This window comes from Pygoscelis adeliae, unplaced genomic scaffold, assembly GCF_000699105.1.
Source record: "Pygoscelis adeliae isolate BGI_AS28 unplaced genomic scaffold, ASM69910v1 Scaffold60, whole genome shotgun sequence".
Classification (NCBI taxonomy): Eukaryota; Metazoa; Chordata; class Aves; order Sphenisciformes; family Spheniscidae; genus Pygoscelis; species Pygoscelis adeliae.
In genome coordinates, this window is record NW_008823954.1 from 479,463 (window position 1) to 494,458 (window position 14,996).

The following is a 14,996-nucleotide window of genomic DNA, read 5'->3' on the forward strand; positions in this document are numbered from 1 at the left end:
TCCCAAAACTGGGTAAAGACAGTCTCAAAACTGGGTGCCTGAACTTAAACCCCCTAAAATTCATACCTAAATTATGACCATGATTTGCAGGGTGTTCAGCTCTCCCCAAGGCCAGTGATGTCTGTAGCACCTGCTGGTGTTGAGAACTGCTGAGATTTGAACCACCCCCTTAGGAGCCAGAATATGGGTTTTGGTGCCTGTTTTTACCCCCCAGGTGATCTCTGGACTGGGAGACTTGCCCCAGGTCTGTGGTATGGCAGGGAAAGGTTTTCTGCATGTTCCTTACAGTGTCCTGTTGCTCAGGGAGGCAGAGGAAAGGTGAGAAGACACCATGGCCCTGTTATTTCTGGAGTTATGTGCCACCACTTTCCCCAAAGACATTTTCCTTCAAAACCTTCTAGGTGAAAGGAAAAGACGATGAGATGACACACCAGTGTCACGTGGAGTTGATAACCGTTCCCCCTCCTCCCCCTCTCTCCACAGCTGCCCTCTACCAGGCAGCATGGAGAGGAGCCATTTAACCCCTCCTCCTCTCCCCTCTCTTGCAGGTGGTCTCTCTAGGCCTGTATTTTGGGGATCAGGCTTATCTCCGCAGCAGCTGGAACATCTTGGATGGCTTTTTGGTCTTCGTGTCTCTCATTGACATCGTGGTCTCAGTGGCCTCTGCTGGCGGCGCCAAAATCCTGGGGGTGCTACGGGTCCTCCGACTGCTGCGCACCTTACGTCCCCTCCGGTCAGAGCCCCACTGAGCCCTGCTCAGCCCCCTTCCCCCCCCCCCCCCCCCCCCGGGACGGGGCCCAGCGCCCGCGCCCCCTATGCGCCCCCCCCCCCCCCCCCCCCCGCTCCGAGGAAGGGTCCCAGAGTCAGATCCCGCTATGCCAGGCAAAGTGTGGTCTTTGACAAGCCACGAGCCACAGGGAGGTTCCCCTTAGCCATACGTCTCTGGCCCTGGAGGTACCTCATCAGACAACCAACCCATGGGAGAGAAGAGGCTTTTTGGTTGCAGGAAAGTGATCCCCACTGATGGGTCACTGCACAGGGAGAGCAGGGGTCCGTTGCTGCTGAAAATGCTTAGCTTAGGCCAAACATCCCTGCCTTGTTCCTCTGTCATCCCTCCCCTTCCTTCCTTTCCAGAGTCATCAGTCGAGCCCCTGGCCTGAAGCTGGTGGTGGAGACGCTCATTTCTTCCCTCAAGCCCATAGGAAACATCGTCCTCATCTGCTGTGCTTTCTTCATCATTTTTGGCATCCTGGGTGTGCAGGTAGGGTTGTTACTGCCCAGCAAACAGCCCCTATCCCTACCACGGGCATCAAACAGCCCCTGTGCCCCCACCCCTACCATGGGCACCTGTACCCCCAGGTACAGGCACAGGGAACTGAGCAGAGCAGGAGGGACAGGCAAGCCAGGAAACTTTCTGCAGCTGCCTTTTTCCACGAGCTGTCTCCCACGATAATGTCCCTGCAGCCTTTGGCAAAGACAGCCAGGTGTTCAGCAAGTGCAGTCATTGCTGGATGTGCAAGACAGGAGTTAACGCTCACACCTGGCAGGAGTTGGATCAGGGATTGGGTCAGTGTTACAGGGAGAGTGCAGGGCTGGCATAGCACAGGGCTCACTGGGCACGTCCATGCCACCCCACAAGAGCAAGCAGCTCAGCACCTGCTTGCACGAACCCTGCCTCCAGTCAGCTCTTTCTCCCCCTCGCTCTGAGCCCCAAATCCACCCACAACCTTCTTTTATTTTTTTTTTTATTTAATCCTCTTTATTTTTGGCTGTTGCATTGCAGAGGAGCAAGGGTGTGGGCGTTACTTCCATCTCAGGGAATGCGCTATACTTAGTCTGCTCTGATGCATCTGTACAAATGCACAATCCAGCACCTTCCATATGGGGAAAGGAGCCCTGGGCAGAAGAGCCACAGCAGTGCAGTGCAGTGCAGCTTTGCGAAAAAAAGCATCTGAGAAGCAGGGGATGTTTTTTCTGGTTCTTTACCCTCAGATGAGATCATCTTTTCCCATCAGCTCTCTCAGTAACTGGGAAGCAACCAGGGGAGATTACTGTCAGGGACCAAACAGAAGATTTTCTTCCTTTTAGGCTGGTGGCTCTAATTGTGCCCAGAAAGGCTGCCCTAACGGCTGTCAGATGGTGAGGGCTTATGGTCACTGCTGCCCTGGGGCAATGGAGGAGGCTGAAAAGCCAGGTGTAGGTTTATCAGGGTGGCCCTGGCTCCTTAGCAATGTGTGAGCCTGTGCCATAAAATCGTCCTCCCTTTCTGTCCTGCTCCACCTGGCTTGCAGCCCTGCAGCCCACTCACCATCTCAGGAGCTTCTGCACATCCCAGGGAGCATGGGGGACCCTGGGGGGAAAGGGGCTGATAGGGTGACTCCCCTCCTGCAGCTCTTCAAGGGCAAGTTCTACCACTGCCTGGGAGTCGACATCAGGAACATCACCAATCGGTCCGACTGCGTGGCTGCCAACTACAAGTGGGTGCACCACAAGTATAACTTCGACAACCTGGGACAGGTGAGTGTGCCTGCAGCCTCTGTCTCTGATGGTAACCCAGCTCAGGGCTTGTCTCCTCCTATAAGTACCCCTCCCCAGGGCACAGATGCAATGCCTGGAAAGCCTGATCCCTGGGCCAGGAGGAGTGGTTATTTGGCATAGGTATCCATGCAGAAGCTGTGTCACTAGTGGGTTAGTATCAGGATGATGCTTACAAGTTGCAGGGGAAAGAAAAGTGGTGGCAGCAGAGAGCTTGATTTTTTTTTTTTTCCTCCTGCTGCGAAGCAGATGTTCTTCATGACCTCTCTCCTCTGGTGGGTCTCGCTGCACATGGCTTCCTGTTCCCCCTCTCTCTCCTCCACGGGGGAAGAAGCTGGTTTTGATGTGTGCAGAGACACAGGCAGGAAGAGTATTTCAATGTTGTGTGTGTTAGAGCATAAATGCACTATTTTTTCCCAGCCTGCCAGATGCACCTGCTCCACATCTGCTTTGCTTTGTTTGTTGCAGGCTCTGATGTCCCTCTTCGTTCTGGCTTCCAAGGACGGCTGGGTCAATATTATGTATAATGGACTAGATGCTGTGGCTGTTGACCAGCAGGTATGAAGACTTCTTCATAAAAGGACCTTTTTGAGTTCCCTTGGGCTAGTAAGGTGGAAGTGTGCTGTAACATCCTGCTTCAGACACCTCCCTCAAACCAGGAGTCCCTTCCAGGGCCCTTGTGAAATCCTTTGTTCACCTAGTTGCAAGGGGTCAGGGTCATGCCTGGTCCATGCAGGGAGGTGCAGCTGTGGCCATGCAGTGAGTGTCTGTAGTAATTCTCACTCTCTACTCAGTTTGGATCACACAGCAGGTCTTTAATCTATTTGTAATGATGGAACAACAATGCCATGTGCCTTTCTGGGCAGGCTGGCTCCCTCCTGGCCCACAGATGGTTATTTTAATATCCTGTAAAGCAGGGACTGTTGGGCTGCTGCCCACTGCATCCCTGTTCTTCCACTGCTAAGGCAATGACCTTGATAGTGTCCTGGTGTAGGCGCCTGCCATGGGCTGCAGTACCACAGGCCTGAACCTCAGGGATGATGGTCCATTTACCTCTGAACCTCTGCACAAGATGCACCACTGTTGGCTTTGTAGGCTCTTTGTCAGGAGACCCAGTCAAAGTCAGGGCCTTCTTTCTCTCCGAGCTTGATTGACATTTCTTTTCCAGTCTCGTTGCCATTTTGGTGATGTGTGGATGTGGTCCCTACTTGCACTCGAGCCAAAGGTATTCCCGGTGCCTGGACCACCCATTTTACCACATACTGATGTTGTACCTGACCTGCAGCTGGGGTTGTGCCTGAATTGTGGGTGACTGTGCAGGCAGGCCCTGGCCCTTGACTCCCATCTGCTCCATCTATCGCCAGCTGATGCTGAAATCCAGTCAGCCAATCACAAACAGCCTTGCCTGTAGTCCCAGCTCTTCCCAGCCCACTCCTCTGACTTCCGCAACCCCTCCCCCCCTCCCCAGCAGCCAATCACCATGGCAGGTCCCACCCCCATCACTTCCATACCGCCGCCCATCCAACTGATTGACCACCTCTGTTCTCCCACCTCCTCCAGCCAGTGATCAACAACAACCCCTGGATGCTCCTCTACTTCATCTCCTTCCTCCTTATCGTCAGCTTCTTTGTGCTCAACATGTTCGTGGGGGTGGTGGTGGAGAACTTCCACAAGTGCCGGCAGCACCAGGAGGCCGAGGAGGCGCGCCGGCGGGAGGAGAAGCGCCTGCGCCGCTTGGAGAAGAAGCGAAGGAGTAAGGCACAGCCTAAGTGTTTGGTCGGTTCGTAGGCCAAGGTTTTCTGAGAAAAGCCTTCTCCTCTTCTTTTTCTTTCCCAATGGACCGGTCTCTGAAATGCATCGCTTGTGGCTGCGCTCTCAGCCTTCCTCCCCACGCCACTGCCGTGTCACTACACACCTCACCGGGGCGGTCTGGGGAAGATAGGTGGCTGATGAGGTCTGCTGGAACTCCAGGGAAGCCACTGGGGTTTTAGCACCCTGCCCCTCGGGAGATAACATGTACCAAAAATACCCCTGTGCACCTGCTGGCATGCACTGTTGACACAGGACGTGCACCCATCAGTACACCTATTGGGCTTGGGATAGTCCCACCTGGGCTTCCTGCAACACAGCTGGTATTTGGGGGAAGACCTGGACAGACCATCCTTTGTGTTTAAACCCAAATTTAAAGAAGAGGGAGGGCGAAAAAAAAGAGGAAGACCCCTGTGTTTTGTTCCTGGCTCTTTCCATTAATGTTGCAGTGTCACTCCTTGGGGTCCCAGACCCTCTGGGGTGAAGCAAGCCCTCTTCCTGGTGTTTCTGTCCTCTTCTGCATTACTTTTAGACAAAAATTGCAAAAGCATACTTGCCCCTGGAAATCATCCCTACTACCCCAGACTGATGGTTTTCTTTCATTCACAGCCTGTGGGCATGCTTTCCCTTCCTCTGCTCCAGTTTTTCACTCTCTCCTGTGACACCCTGGGGCCTCTCCTGGAACCATCTGCTCCCTTTTATCATTTGTGATCTTAATTTGTCGAGGCATGAAATGCTGATTTAGCACCATTCCCACAAACATTGACTAACAGATTTTCTTTCTAGCATTCCTTTCCTTGTCTTTTTTCTACTTATTTTTTCCCCACTTCTACTTTCTTCTTTTTGCATTTTTCCCTCCTTCCTATGTCCCCTTTTACCTGTCCTTTTCTGTTCTTTCTCTCTCCTGCCGTCATTCCCTTTTCTTTCAACACCTATCACCACTTTTATGCCTGCTCCCTCTTCAGTGCTTCTTACCCATTTCTCTCTTTCTTCCAATTTCTTCCTAACTCTGCCCATCTCCCTCTTTCCACTGAAGAGGCGCAGCGTTTGCCGTACTATGCTACCTACTGCCCCATACGCCTCCTTATTCATTCGGTCTGCACCAGCCACTATCTGGACATCTTCATCACTTTCATCATCTGCCTCAACGTGGTCACTATGTCCTTGGAGCACTACAACCAACCTGTGGTGAGTGAGATCATGGAGATAAGCCCTGCCTCTAGTCATTACGTTATTTTGCTGCAGCTCTCTGATGACCACTGCCCACCAGAATAGGTAGGACAGTTGAGTGTCTCTAAAAAGTACCATTAAAGTGTTGTAAGAGTTAATGTAGCAGGCAAAGTTATGTGAAGAGTTTTGTATATATCCAGAAAGGTAGCCCCTACTCAGTCACTTGCTATCCATTAAAATCAATAGAGAGAAGGTATCTAACCAAGAGTCAGGCCCCTAGAAAGCACAGTGCAATTAAGTCTCTGTGCTTTATATTATTAAGTGGGTATGTGGGTCACCCAAATTTAGCTGCCTGGTCTGCTTTGTATGTTCCCCTGGATCCTAACAGGAGGAATGGTGGAAGCAGCAGTGTCCTGGGAGCTTCAGGCTTTGCATCAGATTTCCAAATGTCAGTTCAATTCTCCTGCCATATGGCCTGAGCTGAGAGGACTAGAGTGGCTGGTTGTGTGTCATGGGATGGGATGTCTCTACTGAGCCACCTTTTTTGACTAAAAGAAGCTGCAGGGGCAAAGTGCTGGGCAGAGCCTCTCTCAGCTGCAGGGGCTGATTCCCAGCAAAGGGTCTTGAAGGCCAATTAAGTTTTATACTTGGTTGGGGAAGACCAGCTACCTCTCAGTGTTCCTGGCAAAGCTCTAGATGCCTCTGATGGAAAAAATGTATGCTGCACATATCAAAGGAGCTTTCTGTCTCCATATGTAGAAAAAGCATTCATCATGACATCTGCCTGGTGGCACTTCTGTTTACTCTTCAGTAGACCCTTGGTTGAGGTGACAGCTCTGGTGCCTGAGCAGATGCTGTCCAAGGCAGCTCAAGCTTTGATTAGGAACTGAATCTGTCTGTCCTCATTCAAATCCACTGCCAGTCTCCTCTGTTTCTTGCCCATCTTGCCCAGCTGCCCACCTTTTATCTTGCCCTTGATGGTGCCCAGTTTTACTCTGCAGGAACTCTCAACCTTGTCTGTTGTCATCCTCACGTCAGGCCTTTGTTCCTGAACAAGTCACTCCTCTTCCTTACTCCTCAGCTCCTTCCCCTGGAACGGAGGTCCAGCCATGCCAGCCTGCTGTCAGGCTCTGCTAAAGAATCTTGCCAAAGTGCTTCGAACCCTTCCAGTACAAAGAGCCACCAAATGGGGGCATGACATATGCCTGCCCCAGACCAAGACACAGAGGGGTTTCCTCCCATCAGAGATAACACATAACCACAACTGGAGTAACCTTTGTGCCTCACTTCTGGTCGATAGCTATGCCAGTGCCATTAACATGGTGGCATCCAGGTGGCATGGGCTACTGGCAGAGGAAGAGGCTGATGGTACTTAGTGGATTAGCCTCACAACAGTCGCCTCCTCCCTGTTATGCTGAGCAGTACAGGAGAAAGGAGCAATAACTGATCCTGAGAACAGCGTGGGGCAGAGGGGCCAGCTGATGGTTACCCTTAGTAGGTAGCCTCCACATTCAAGTAGGTAGGAGGCATGGGGCAGCTTCCCCACCTCCTAATGAATTCCTGGCACTCAGGAGAGTCCCCCCACAGGTTATGTGCTTGATGTTGCTTTCGCCTCAATTCTTTACCCTCTCTTTCTGCTGGCAGTCCTTGGAGACCGCCCTCAAGTACTGCAACTACCTGTTCACCACTGTCTTTGTGTTGGAGGCAGTCCTCAAGCTGGTGGCATTCGGTCTGCGGCGATTCTTCAAAGACAGGTGAGCAGAGGGTTATGTTAACCGTGGCTATGGGACAACTGGGTTTGGGGTGGAGGTTTTGAGGATGGATCCCTATCTGGAGCATGAGGTGGTAGCAGAGTACCCTTACTGCCTCCCAGTTCTGCACAGCATGGACCTAGCCTCAGCCCACATGAGCTGCAATACCTAGGCAATAGTAAGAGTTGTCCAAAAACTGCCTCTTGGTTGGCATCTGCTGGTTAGGCTAGAAAGCAAAGGAGGTGGGGTTAGAGAGAGCTATTTTTTTCCTGCCCTTGAGGCAAACTGGGAGCATGCTGAAGCAGAACATATATAACGAAGCTGATTCGAGGTAGTAAGGCCATAAAAAGCTGAGCCCATTAGTCAAAGCATAGCACCATAGTAACACAGCTCCATGCTTTCAGATCAGGCTGACTTGCCTCTGGCTGCTCAGGGTGTGTGCAAAGTGAATCTCTGTTTGTCTGCAAAAGCCCATATAGGATGACTCAGAGTGGGGCCTTGAATTCATACATAAAGAAATATTTAGGTTAAAGTGGAGACAATTCACTTTTTTTCAGGGAAATGGAAAAAATCCATCTTCCTTTATTCTCTTCAATTTTTCTTCTTAAGGTGGAACCAGCTAGATCTGGCCATTGTGCTGCTGTCTGTCATGGGCATCACATTGGAAGAGATTGAAATCAATGCTGCTCTCCCAATTAACCCCACTATCATCCGGATCATGAGGGTGCTGCGCATTGCCCGGGGTGAGAGAGACACTGGCCAGAGGCAGGGGTGTAGGTGGCCATGGAGTGGGACTTGGTGCCATGACTCATGGAGCAGCAGCTGTAGAGTCATGAGCTCCCCCTGTCCCTAGCCCTGGGAGGGAGGCAGGGCATGTGACGGAGAACAGCCTAGAGGCTAAAGCTTTCTGGCTTCCTTAAGCCAGGCATTTAGATGCAGTGGTTTTAACAGGAGGTGAAGGACCAGGAGGGTGAGCAGATCATACGAGAGCTGAACTTTCCCTGTTATTCTTTTATAGGGCAAGTATGGCAGTGGTGTTTGGAAAAGAGGCCACCAAGCAGGTTGAAGTTTGCACAGGGAGGGGCCTGAATCTTCCTGGTGGTGGCCAAGATGTGCTAAGCTGCCTTAACAGGTGGTGGCTGGAGGAAGAGAAAGTGGTGGAATGAAAAATCAGAGCAGAGGGAGAATTGTGATATGCAATGCTGGGAGAAAAAGGGCTCTTGGCCAGACTGTCTAGGTGAAGCAGAAGAAGCCCAATAGGCATGGGTGGCAGAAACAGAGTATTCAGTAAGAAGGAAATGCACTGGAGGAGAAGGAACCACTGGGGTTGTACAGTCAAAAGAAGTGGGCAAAGGGAGAAGGGGGCCAAGGGGGACAATACAGTTTTTCTAGGGCAAGGGGAGACAGGACATCTGTCTTGTGCTACTGCCATTAGTAAGTCACACAGAGGATGGACCTTCTGAGCTCAGTCTGAGTGACACTTCTCTTGTGCTTGTTGTGGCAGTTCTGAAGCTACTGAAGATGGCCACAGGAATGCGAGCACTGCTGGATACAGTTGTTCAAGCCCTGCCACAGGTAAAACAGACCAGCTGCCCCAAAGACTCTCCTTTTATTATAGAATCATAGAATAGTTTGGATTGGAAGGGACGTTTAAAGGTCATCTAGTCCAACCCTCCTGCCATGCACCCTTTTTCCAAAGGGTTGATTCTTGTGGAGTCTCAGAGGTGGTGTCTACACTCTCCTCAGATAGGTGTTGTCCAGGTTATCATGTCAATCACAGGGGTACAGTTCACCTCGTGTCTGTTCTCCAGTGGGTGAATGAAATAAGGCTTGATTCCTGGATAAGGGCAGATTTCTTCCCGTCATGTCTAGCTAATGTCTACCACTTGTGGCTAGTCCCCAGCTCCTCTCTCCCTCTCTGTAAGAAGGGGAGAGCGACTGGCAGCCATTTCAGGAGGAAAAGATGTCTTTGTGTCTCTGCCCCTCTCACCCTTCCCCACACGTGTCCCCTTTTCCTCTCCTCTCTTTCATTCACACTCCCATCACTCCCTTTCTTAGTTAGTGCCTCCCCCTTCCTACTTTCTTTTCTTCCTTTCTCCTCCTGGATCCCTTTGCGTTTCTGAGCTTCTCGTGTATGAGAAGCAGTGACGTGCTCTGTTGTGGCTCACACGGCCAGCAGTTAAGTGTCTACTGCAAGACAGCTAGACAGAAGGATTTCATGAGCTGTGAGTGGCAGCTGTTCCTGAATTAGATGCTGACACAGTGCTTTACACAGGCTTCAAGCCCACTGTGAGGATCCTCTGTGATGGATGATCAGCCAGGAAGACTGGTCCTCTTCCTTTTGGATCCTCCAGAGAGAATTGTTAAGCACAGACTAATGGCACGAAGTGGCTCTACTGATCATACACCAGACCATTCCCTTGGCAGGCCCCAAGCAGGCAGCTATCTTGCATGATATCAAAATGCATGGGCATTTGTCAGTTGATTTATCAGCTAATGTGCCAGTCTTGGCAAGTGATGCAGAGCTGAGAATCAATCTGAAAACAGCATGAGTAGTTACCCAAGGAGTTTACTTCTGATGTTGGTGACAATAAATGTCAATATGAATTAGAGGAATCTCATGGCACAAAAGCGAGGGGGAAACAATGTGATCTTTCCTGGATCCTGTGCTCTGTCTGATTTCTCATGCTTTTCATTATACAATAATAATTTGTATTTCTGTCTAATAATAATAATATAATTCATATATAGGATATAGAATAATATTGTCATCCAGGATAGTTGGGGGCTGAGATACAATGGACAATGGAAAGAACAGGAGATTAAGGGTGTTCTTACATCAGGCAGCTTTGGGCCAGTGACAGTTATTAGTTCTGGCTCTGCTGCCCCACGGTGGCTCAGTGCAGTTTCTCTGCACCTCGCTCGTTTCCATTCCAGGAGCTACCACAGCTGATTTGCTCAGGATCTGGAATGGGGCAGGTCTCCAGACCCAATGTCTGCATGTCTGTGGCTTGTTTATTCTGCAACAGAGATAAATGCAACACACAGATATTAAGAACTGGCTGAAGTAGTATCCAGAAGCCTTCAGTAAGAGGACTCTGCAATATATTTGCATTTAGATGATGACACTCAACTTCTACCCCCAAAATATAAAGAATAAATAGGAGGGGAGAAAATGTTCATATCCCTGTCATGTAGATGGAGAAACTGAGTCATCAGGCAGTGAAGTGTTTTGCTCAGGATAGCAAAGGGCACAGCTGGGACCTCAATTCAAGCCTCTGAGCCCTGCTGTCTGGTCCTAGCCACAAACCACTAGTATATTCTTCCATTCTTTATAAATTCTGGCTTTCCTCTCTCACATTCACCTACAGCTCCTTTGCTAACCAAGATGGTCTTTTGGAGGTCATTAATATCTACCACAAAACCCTCACAAGCAGATATCTAAAGGTCTGGCTTCTAGGTATTCCCTGGAAGGTAATACCAAGTAGTGCTTAATCCTTGCAGCATCAAAACCTGTGGTCAATCCACTTCCTATTGATTTGCTTTTGCTTTCTTCTATAACAGGTTGGCTTCATTTAATCAAGTTATATAACAGAGGGATCAAAAATCACTCTGTAGTCAAAGTTGTGTAAAAATCTGCACTTAAAGCAGGGCTAAAATCCCCCAGTTTCACTGTTAAAAGATTGAATTTAGTCTCCATATTTTATACACTGAGTCTTCAGCGGACAATTGAATTTTCTGTAATATTATTCTCCAAGATTTATTGGCTTTGCCAAAAGAAGCAGTTAAAAATAAGCTGTCCTTTCCCTTGCGCTTTTTCCTCCTCTCGACCTTTCTCTTTATGTTCCTAGAGCACAGACTCACATCAGGGATCTTGGCTTGCTAATGGCATATAAGGCGTCTCCAGTTACCCTGTTTCAATTCCCTTCCTGTCTTTCTTATACTGCAACAATTCTTAATAGTGAATAGAGCTTTGATTTTAAAGAGCCCTTTGGAAATTTAGCCCTTAGCTAAGTTTTATTAACTTCTTTTTCTTAATGCCCTGTAGACACAGACCCAGAGGTGTGTGTTCAGAGCATTTAGTATGGTGTCCAATTTAGTAATCAGAAAGAATTCCTTCCACTGAGTATGTAGGGAGCCAGGATCTGGCAGCCCAGGGGAGTGGGTGGGCTGAATCATTCATTTCTCTCCTGAATTTGGATGGCACAGCAGTTGCAATGACTAAATTAGACTCCTGAAGTGGATGATCCTAACAAAGGCCCAGTGACCACCTGCATTCAGACCAGACACTGTTCAGTTTTTCAAAAACACCCATATACCAGTTAGATCCTTAATTTTTCCCTGCCTTCTCTTGCTCCACCAACAGTGTGCTAACCGCTACTGACATTTGCTATTACTGTTCACCCTACCTCTTTCAAAAACCCCTCCTGCTCCTCACATATAACCCAGCTGCCCCACATGCTGGGAGGCAGGAGATTCAGAGGCAAACAGTGATTCGGGAGAGTGAGGACTTGGGGGCAGTGCCCATGTTGCTGGTGGCACTGCTGCCTTTGTGCACCATGAAGCAGCAATCCTCGCATTGGAGGGTTTCCAAACAGAAGCTGCTGGAGGCCCAGAAATCAAGCTTTGACCTGTTATTCACAAGATGCAAAGGCAGCTCTGCTTCCCCTCTTGGCTCCTTCATAGTCTCCTCTTCTCTTCTCCTCCTCCTCTCCCCATATTTCAAGAGGGCCTCTTTACCCTTCTTCCTTCCCGCCTGCCTACTCCCTCCACAATCCCTGCTGTAACCTCCACATGTGGCTGGTGCTTGGCCCCACCATGCTCTGCCTGGTTCATGGCAGGAGCTGGTGTACCTGTGCCCCTGTCTTTTTGGAGCACTGCTATTGCGCTCTTCACATGAGCTTAGCTCCAAGGGACTTGGGCAGTTTGGTCAGGCATGTAGCACTGCAGGACACGTCTCTATGCTGTAATCCGTAGCTTGTCCTTCACACAGCCAAACTGGCTTCACGTTCTGTGCCCCTGCTCCCACGTGCTTGTCTTCACCTGGCCCAGAAACTGCACACTTCAGTCAGCCCTGGCCAGAGCTTGTGCTGGAGTGGAGGCAACTAGGAAAAGAGCATCCTTCGAGTCCAGTTGCAACTGGTGATTTCCCAAGTGTTAAGCAATTGTTTGGTTGCATTTATACACTAGGAATTTGCTGCTGTTCTCTTCGGGCTTTGAAAGACAAACACTTGCCTGTACAGATGAAATAGGCTTTGGGGTAGGCTGACCATGCTGTTTGCTTTCAGGTGGGAAACCTCGGACTGCTTTTCATGCTCCTCTTTTTCATCTACGCTGCTCTAGGAGTGGAGCTCTTTGGAAAACTGGGTAAGTCTCAAGCGGACCATGCTCCAGTGTGAGCTACAGACCTGCTGGGAACCTCAGGTTTCTCAAAATCAGTACTCATTCAATAAAGGGACTGAATTACTTGGTGGCCTTTATTCTCCCTTATGTGTAATTGATACAAGAAGAATTTCCCTCTAAATTGTTATTGTCCTAACAGCCTAACAAAATAAAAGCAGTGTCTGGTTTCTCTTTCATTCATGAACTTTGGCTTTTTCTGCACTGCCTACCTTGATATTGCCTTCAAGATGACAGGAAAAACTCAGGGAAGGCTTGTTTATATCTCTTGCCATGGAATATTGATCAAGAAGAAAAGCAGCACAATTGACATGTTGGGAGGATCCCCCTGAGCAACAGAGTTACACTGCCTGATATCCTGGGGCTGGGCCATCAGGGATTTTTCTGTATTGCTGGGCAACAGCCAACTGTTGGGCAGGGTGCTGAGGCCATTACTTGAGGTCTCTAGGCTGTGAGAAGCCTGAAGTTCCCTTCCCCAGTTCCTGCTGTTGATCTCAGGGCCAGCAGTGTGTCCTCCGCTGATAGCTGCGATCCCCTTCCTTTCAGTATGCAATGATGAGAACCCCTGCGAGGGCATGAGCCGCCATGCCACCTTTGAGAACTTCGGGATGGCCTTCCTCACACTCTTCCAGGTGTCCACGGGTGACAACTGGAATGGGATCATGAAGGTAACTGGGCCTCAGGGGCGTGGATGTCCTTATTGTGGGGAAAGAGAAATTCTAATGTGTGCTCTGTTCAGCACTGCTTAGGCTAGAAAAGGGAAGGAGCACTTGAGCTGGATTGCTAGATAAGGTCCCTGCTTGGGCCAGAATCTCCCTCCCCACCACAGTAACTCAGAGCTTGGGCTCATCTAGTCCTACAGACATCTGGCTGAGAAAAGTGCAGATTGTCCTTGGGAGGAACAAGAAGACTGTCCAGGCTGAGAGGGAATATCCACTGTCATAAGGCCTGTTACCAAAGCTGAATGTAGGTGCACTGGACATGGCACCCATCTGCAGAGCAACCAGGGCAATCCAAAATAAATACTTCCTTCCTTCAAAGGACAGGGAGAGAGGAAAGTTCTTTGAACACATATGGTGCTTTTGAGTCTGGATGGGAGAAGGCAGTACCAGACTGCTCAGTTTTGTTCTTGCTCACATGTGTGCAGCTACAGTGGTGGCAACATGAGATGGTCTGGAAGTAGTTTGCTCTGTACACCTTTGGACGTATTTGCTCTGAAGTAGAGAGCACATGATCAGATAGTGTCCTTGATTCTTTGAGCGCCTCATGATCCCAGAGGGTGTGGGGTGATAGAAACGTTTGCCCTGTTCCTTCCATTGTCATCAGTGTTTTTTGACAGAAAGAGCAGCCAAGCTTGTATTCTTACTTTAGTCCTTCCTTCCTTCCATTGTTCCCTCTCAAACCCAACTTGCCCTCAAGGACACTTTGCGTGACTGCAGCCACGATGACCGGAGCTGCCTCAGCAACCTGCAGTTCATCTCCCCACTGTACTTTGTCAGCTTTGTGCTCACAGCCCAGTTTGTCCTCATCAATGTGGTGGTAGCTGTGCTCATGAAACATCTCGATGACAGCAACAAGGAGGCCCAGGAGGATGCAGAGATGGATGCTGAAATTGAGCTGGAAATTGCACATGGGCTGTGCTCCCGGAAGTCAGGCTCCCCGAATTCAGGACAGGGAAAAGGAGCAGGAGCAGGAGGAGACGGTGGGAGAACAGATCCTGAAGGACGTCTGTGCATGAGATGTTACTCTCCGGCACAGGTGAGTACACATTTGAGCTTACCAACCAGACTGCAGCAAGTAGCTGTGGGGAGAAATTGGGAAGTCTAGATGACTGAGGGCTTAGCATTAGCAGATAGACTCTTCCACCTCAGGGTGAGAGGTTTGCTTTCAGTGGTAGACTTTTGAGTTGGTGGCATTGTGTGGGGACAAGGCTGTGACAACAGTGGGTCCTGTTCATTGTCATCATGGTGTAGGAGCCTGAGGGCCAGCAGAGGAGGAATGGAGCAGATCAGCTAAAGGTGTGTTAGGAGCAAATTTGAGAGGTGAGCTCAGGAGACGAGAGCAGGGGAAATGGCAGATCAAGAGTGAGGCACTCCAGCAGAGCTGGAAGGGAGGTGTGAGCAGTGCTGTGGTGCACTGACAGTGAGTGAAGACAGTCCCTCTTTCTGTTTTTTTTTTTGCATTGAACTCTGGCACCTTTACACACCCTAAGGAGCAAATGCTCCCCCAGTGACCCTGTGCAGGTACCTGCAGAACAAGGTGCTGCTCCAGATGAGTCAGGGTGGAGAACCCAGCCCCAAATTCACATGAAACTTTGAAGCAAAAAACTCG

The 14,996-nt window shown here is 49.8% G+C and overlaps 1 protein-coding gene across 1 annotated transcript in view; it reads left to right on the top strand.

Annotated features, from left to right (window-relative positions):
- The window catches only part of CACNA1I (calcium channel, voltage-dependent, T type, alpha 1I subunit), a 167,555-nt gene that overhangs the window by 143,828 nt on the left and 8,731 nt on the right, over positions 1-14,996 (top strand). The window contains exons 20-31 of the mRNA XM_009322567.1: positions 549-733; positions 1,135-1,261; positions 2,392-2,517; positions 3,004-3,093; positions 4,096-4,288; positions 5,381-5,532; positions 7,159-7,268; positions 7,875-8,008; positions 8,770-8,840; positions 12,554-12,632; positions 13,212-13,333; positions 14,085-14,423. Of these exons, the coding sequence (XP_009320842.1) occupies positions 549-733; positions 1,135-1,261; positions 2,392-2,517; positions 3,004-3,093; positions 4,096-4,288; positions 5,381-5,532; positions 7,159-7,268; positions 7,875-8,008; positions 8,770-8,840; positions 12,554-12,632; positions 13,212-13,333; positions 14,085-14,423 (1,728 nt within the window). The remainder of the gene's footprint in view (positions 1-548; positions 734-1,134; positions 1,262-2,391; positions 2,518-3,003; positions 3,094-4,095; positions 4,289-5,380; positions 5,533-7,158; positions 7,269-7,874; positions 8,009-8,769; positions 8,841-12,553; positions 12,633-13,211; positions 13,334-14,084; positions 14,424-14,996) is intronic.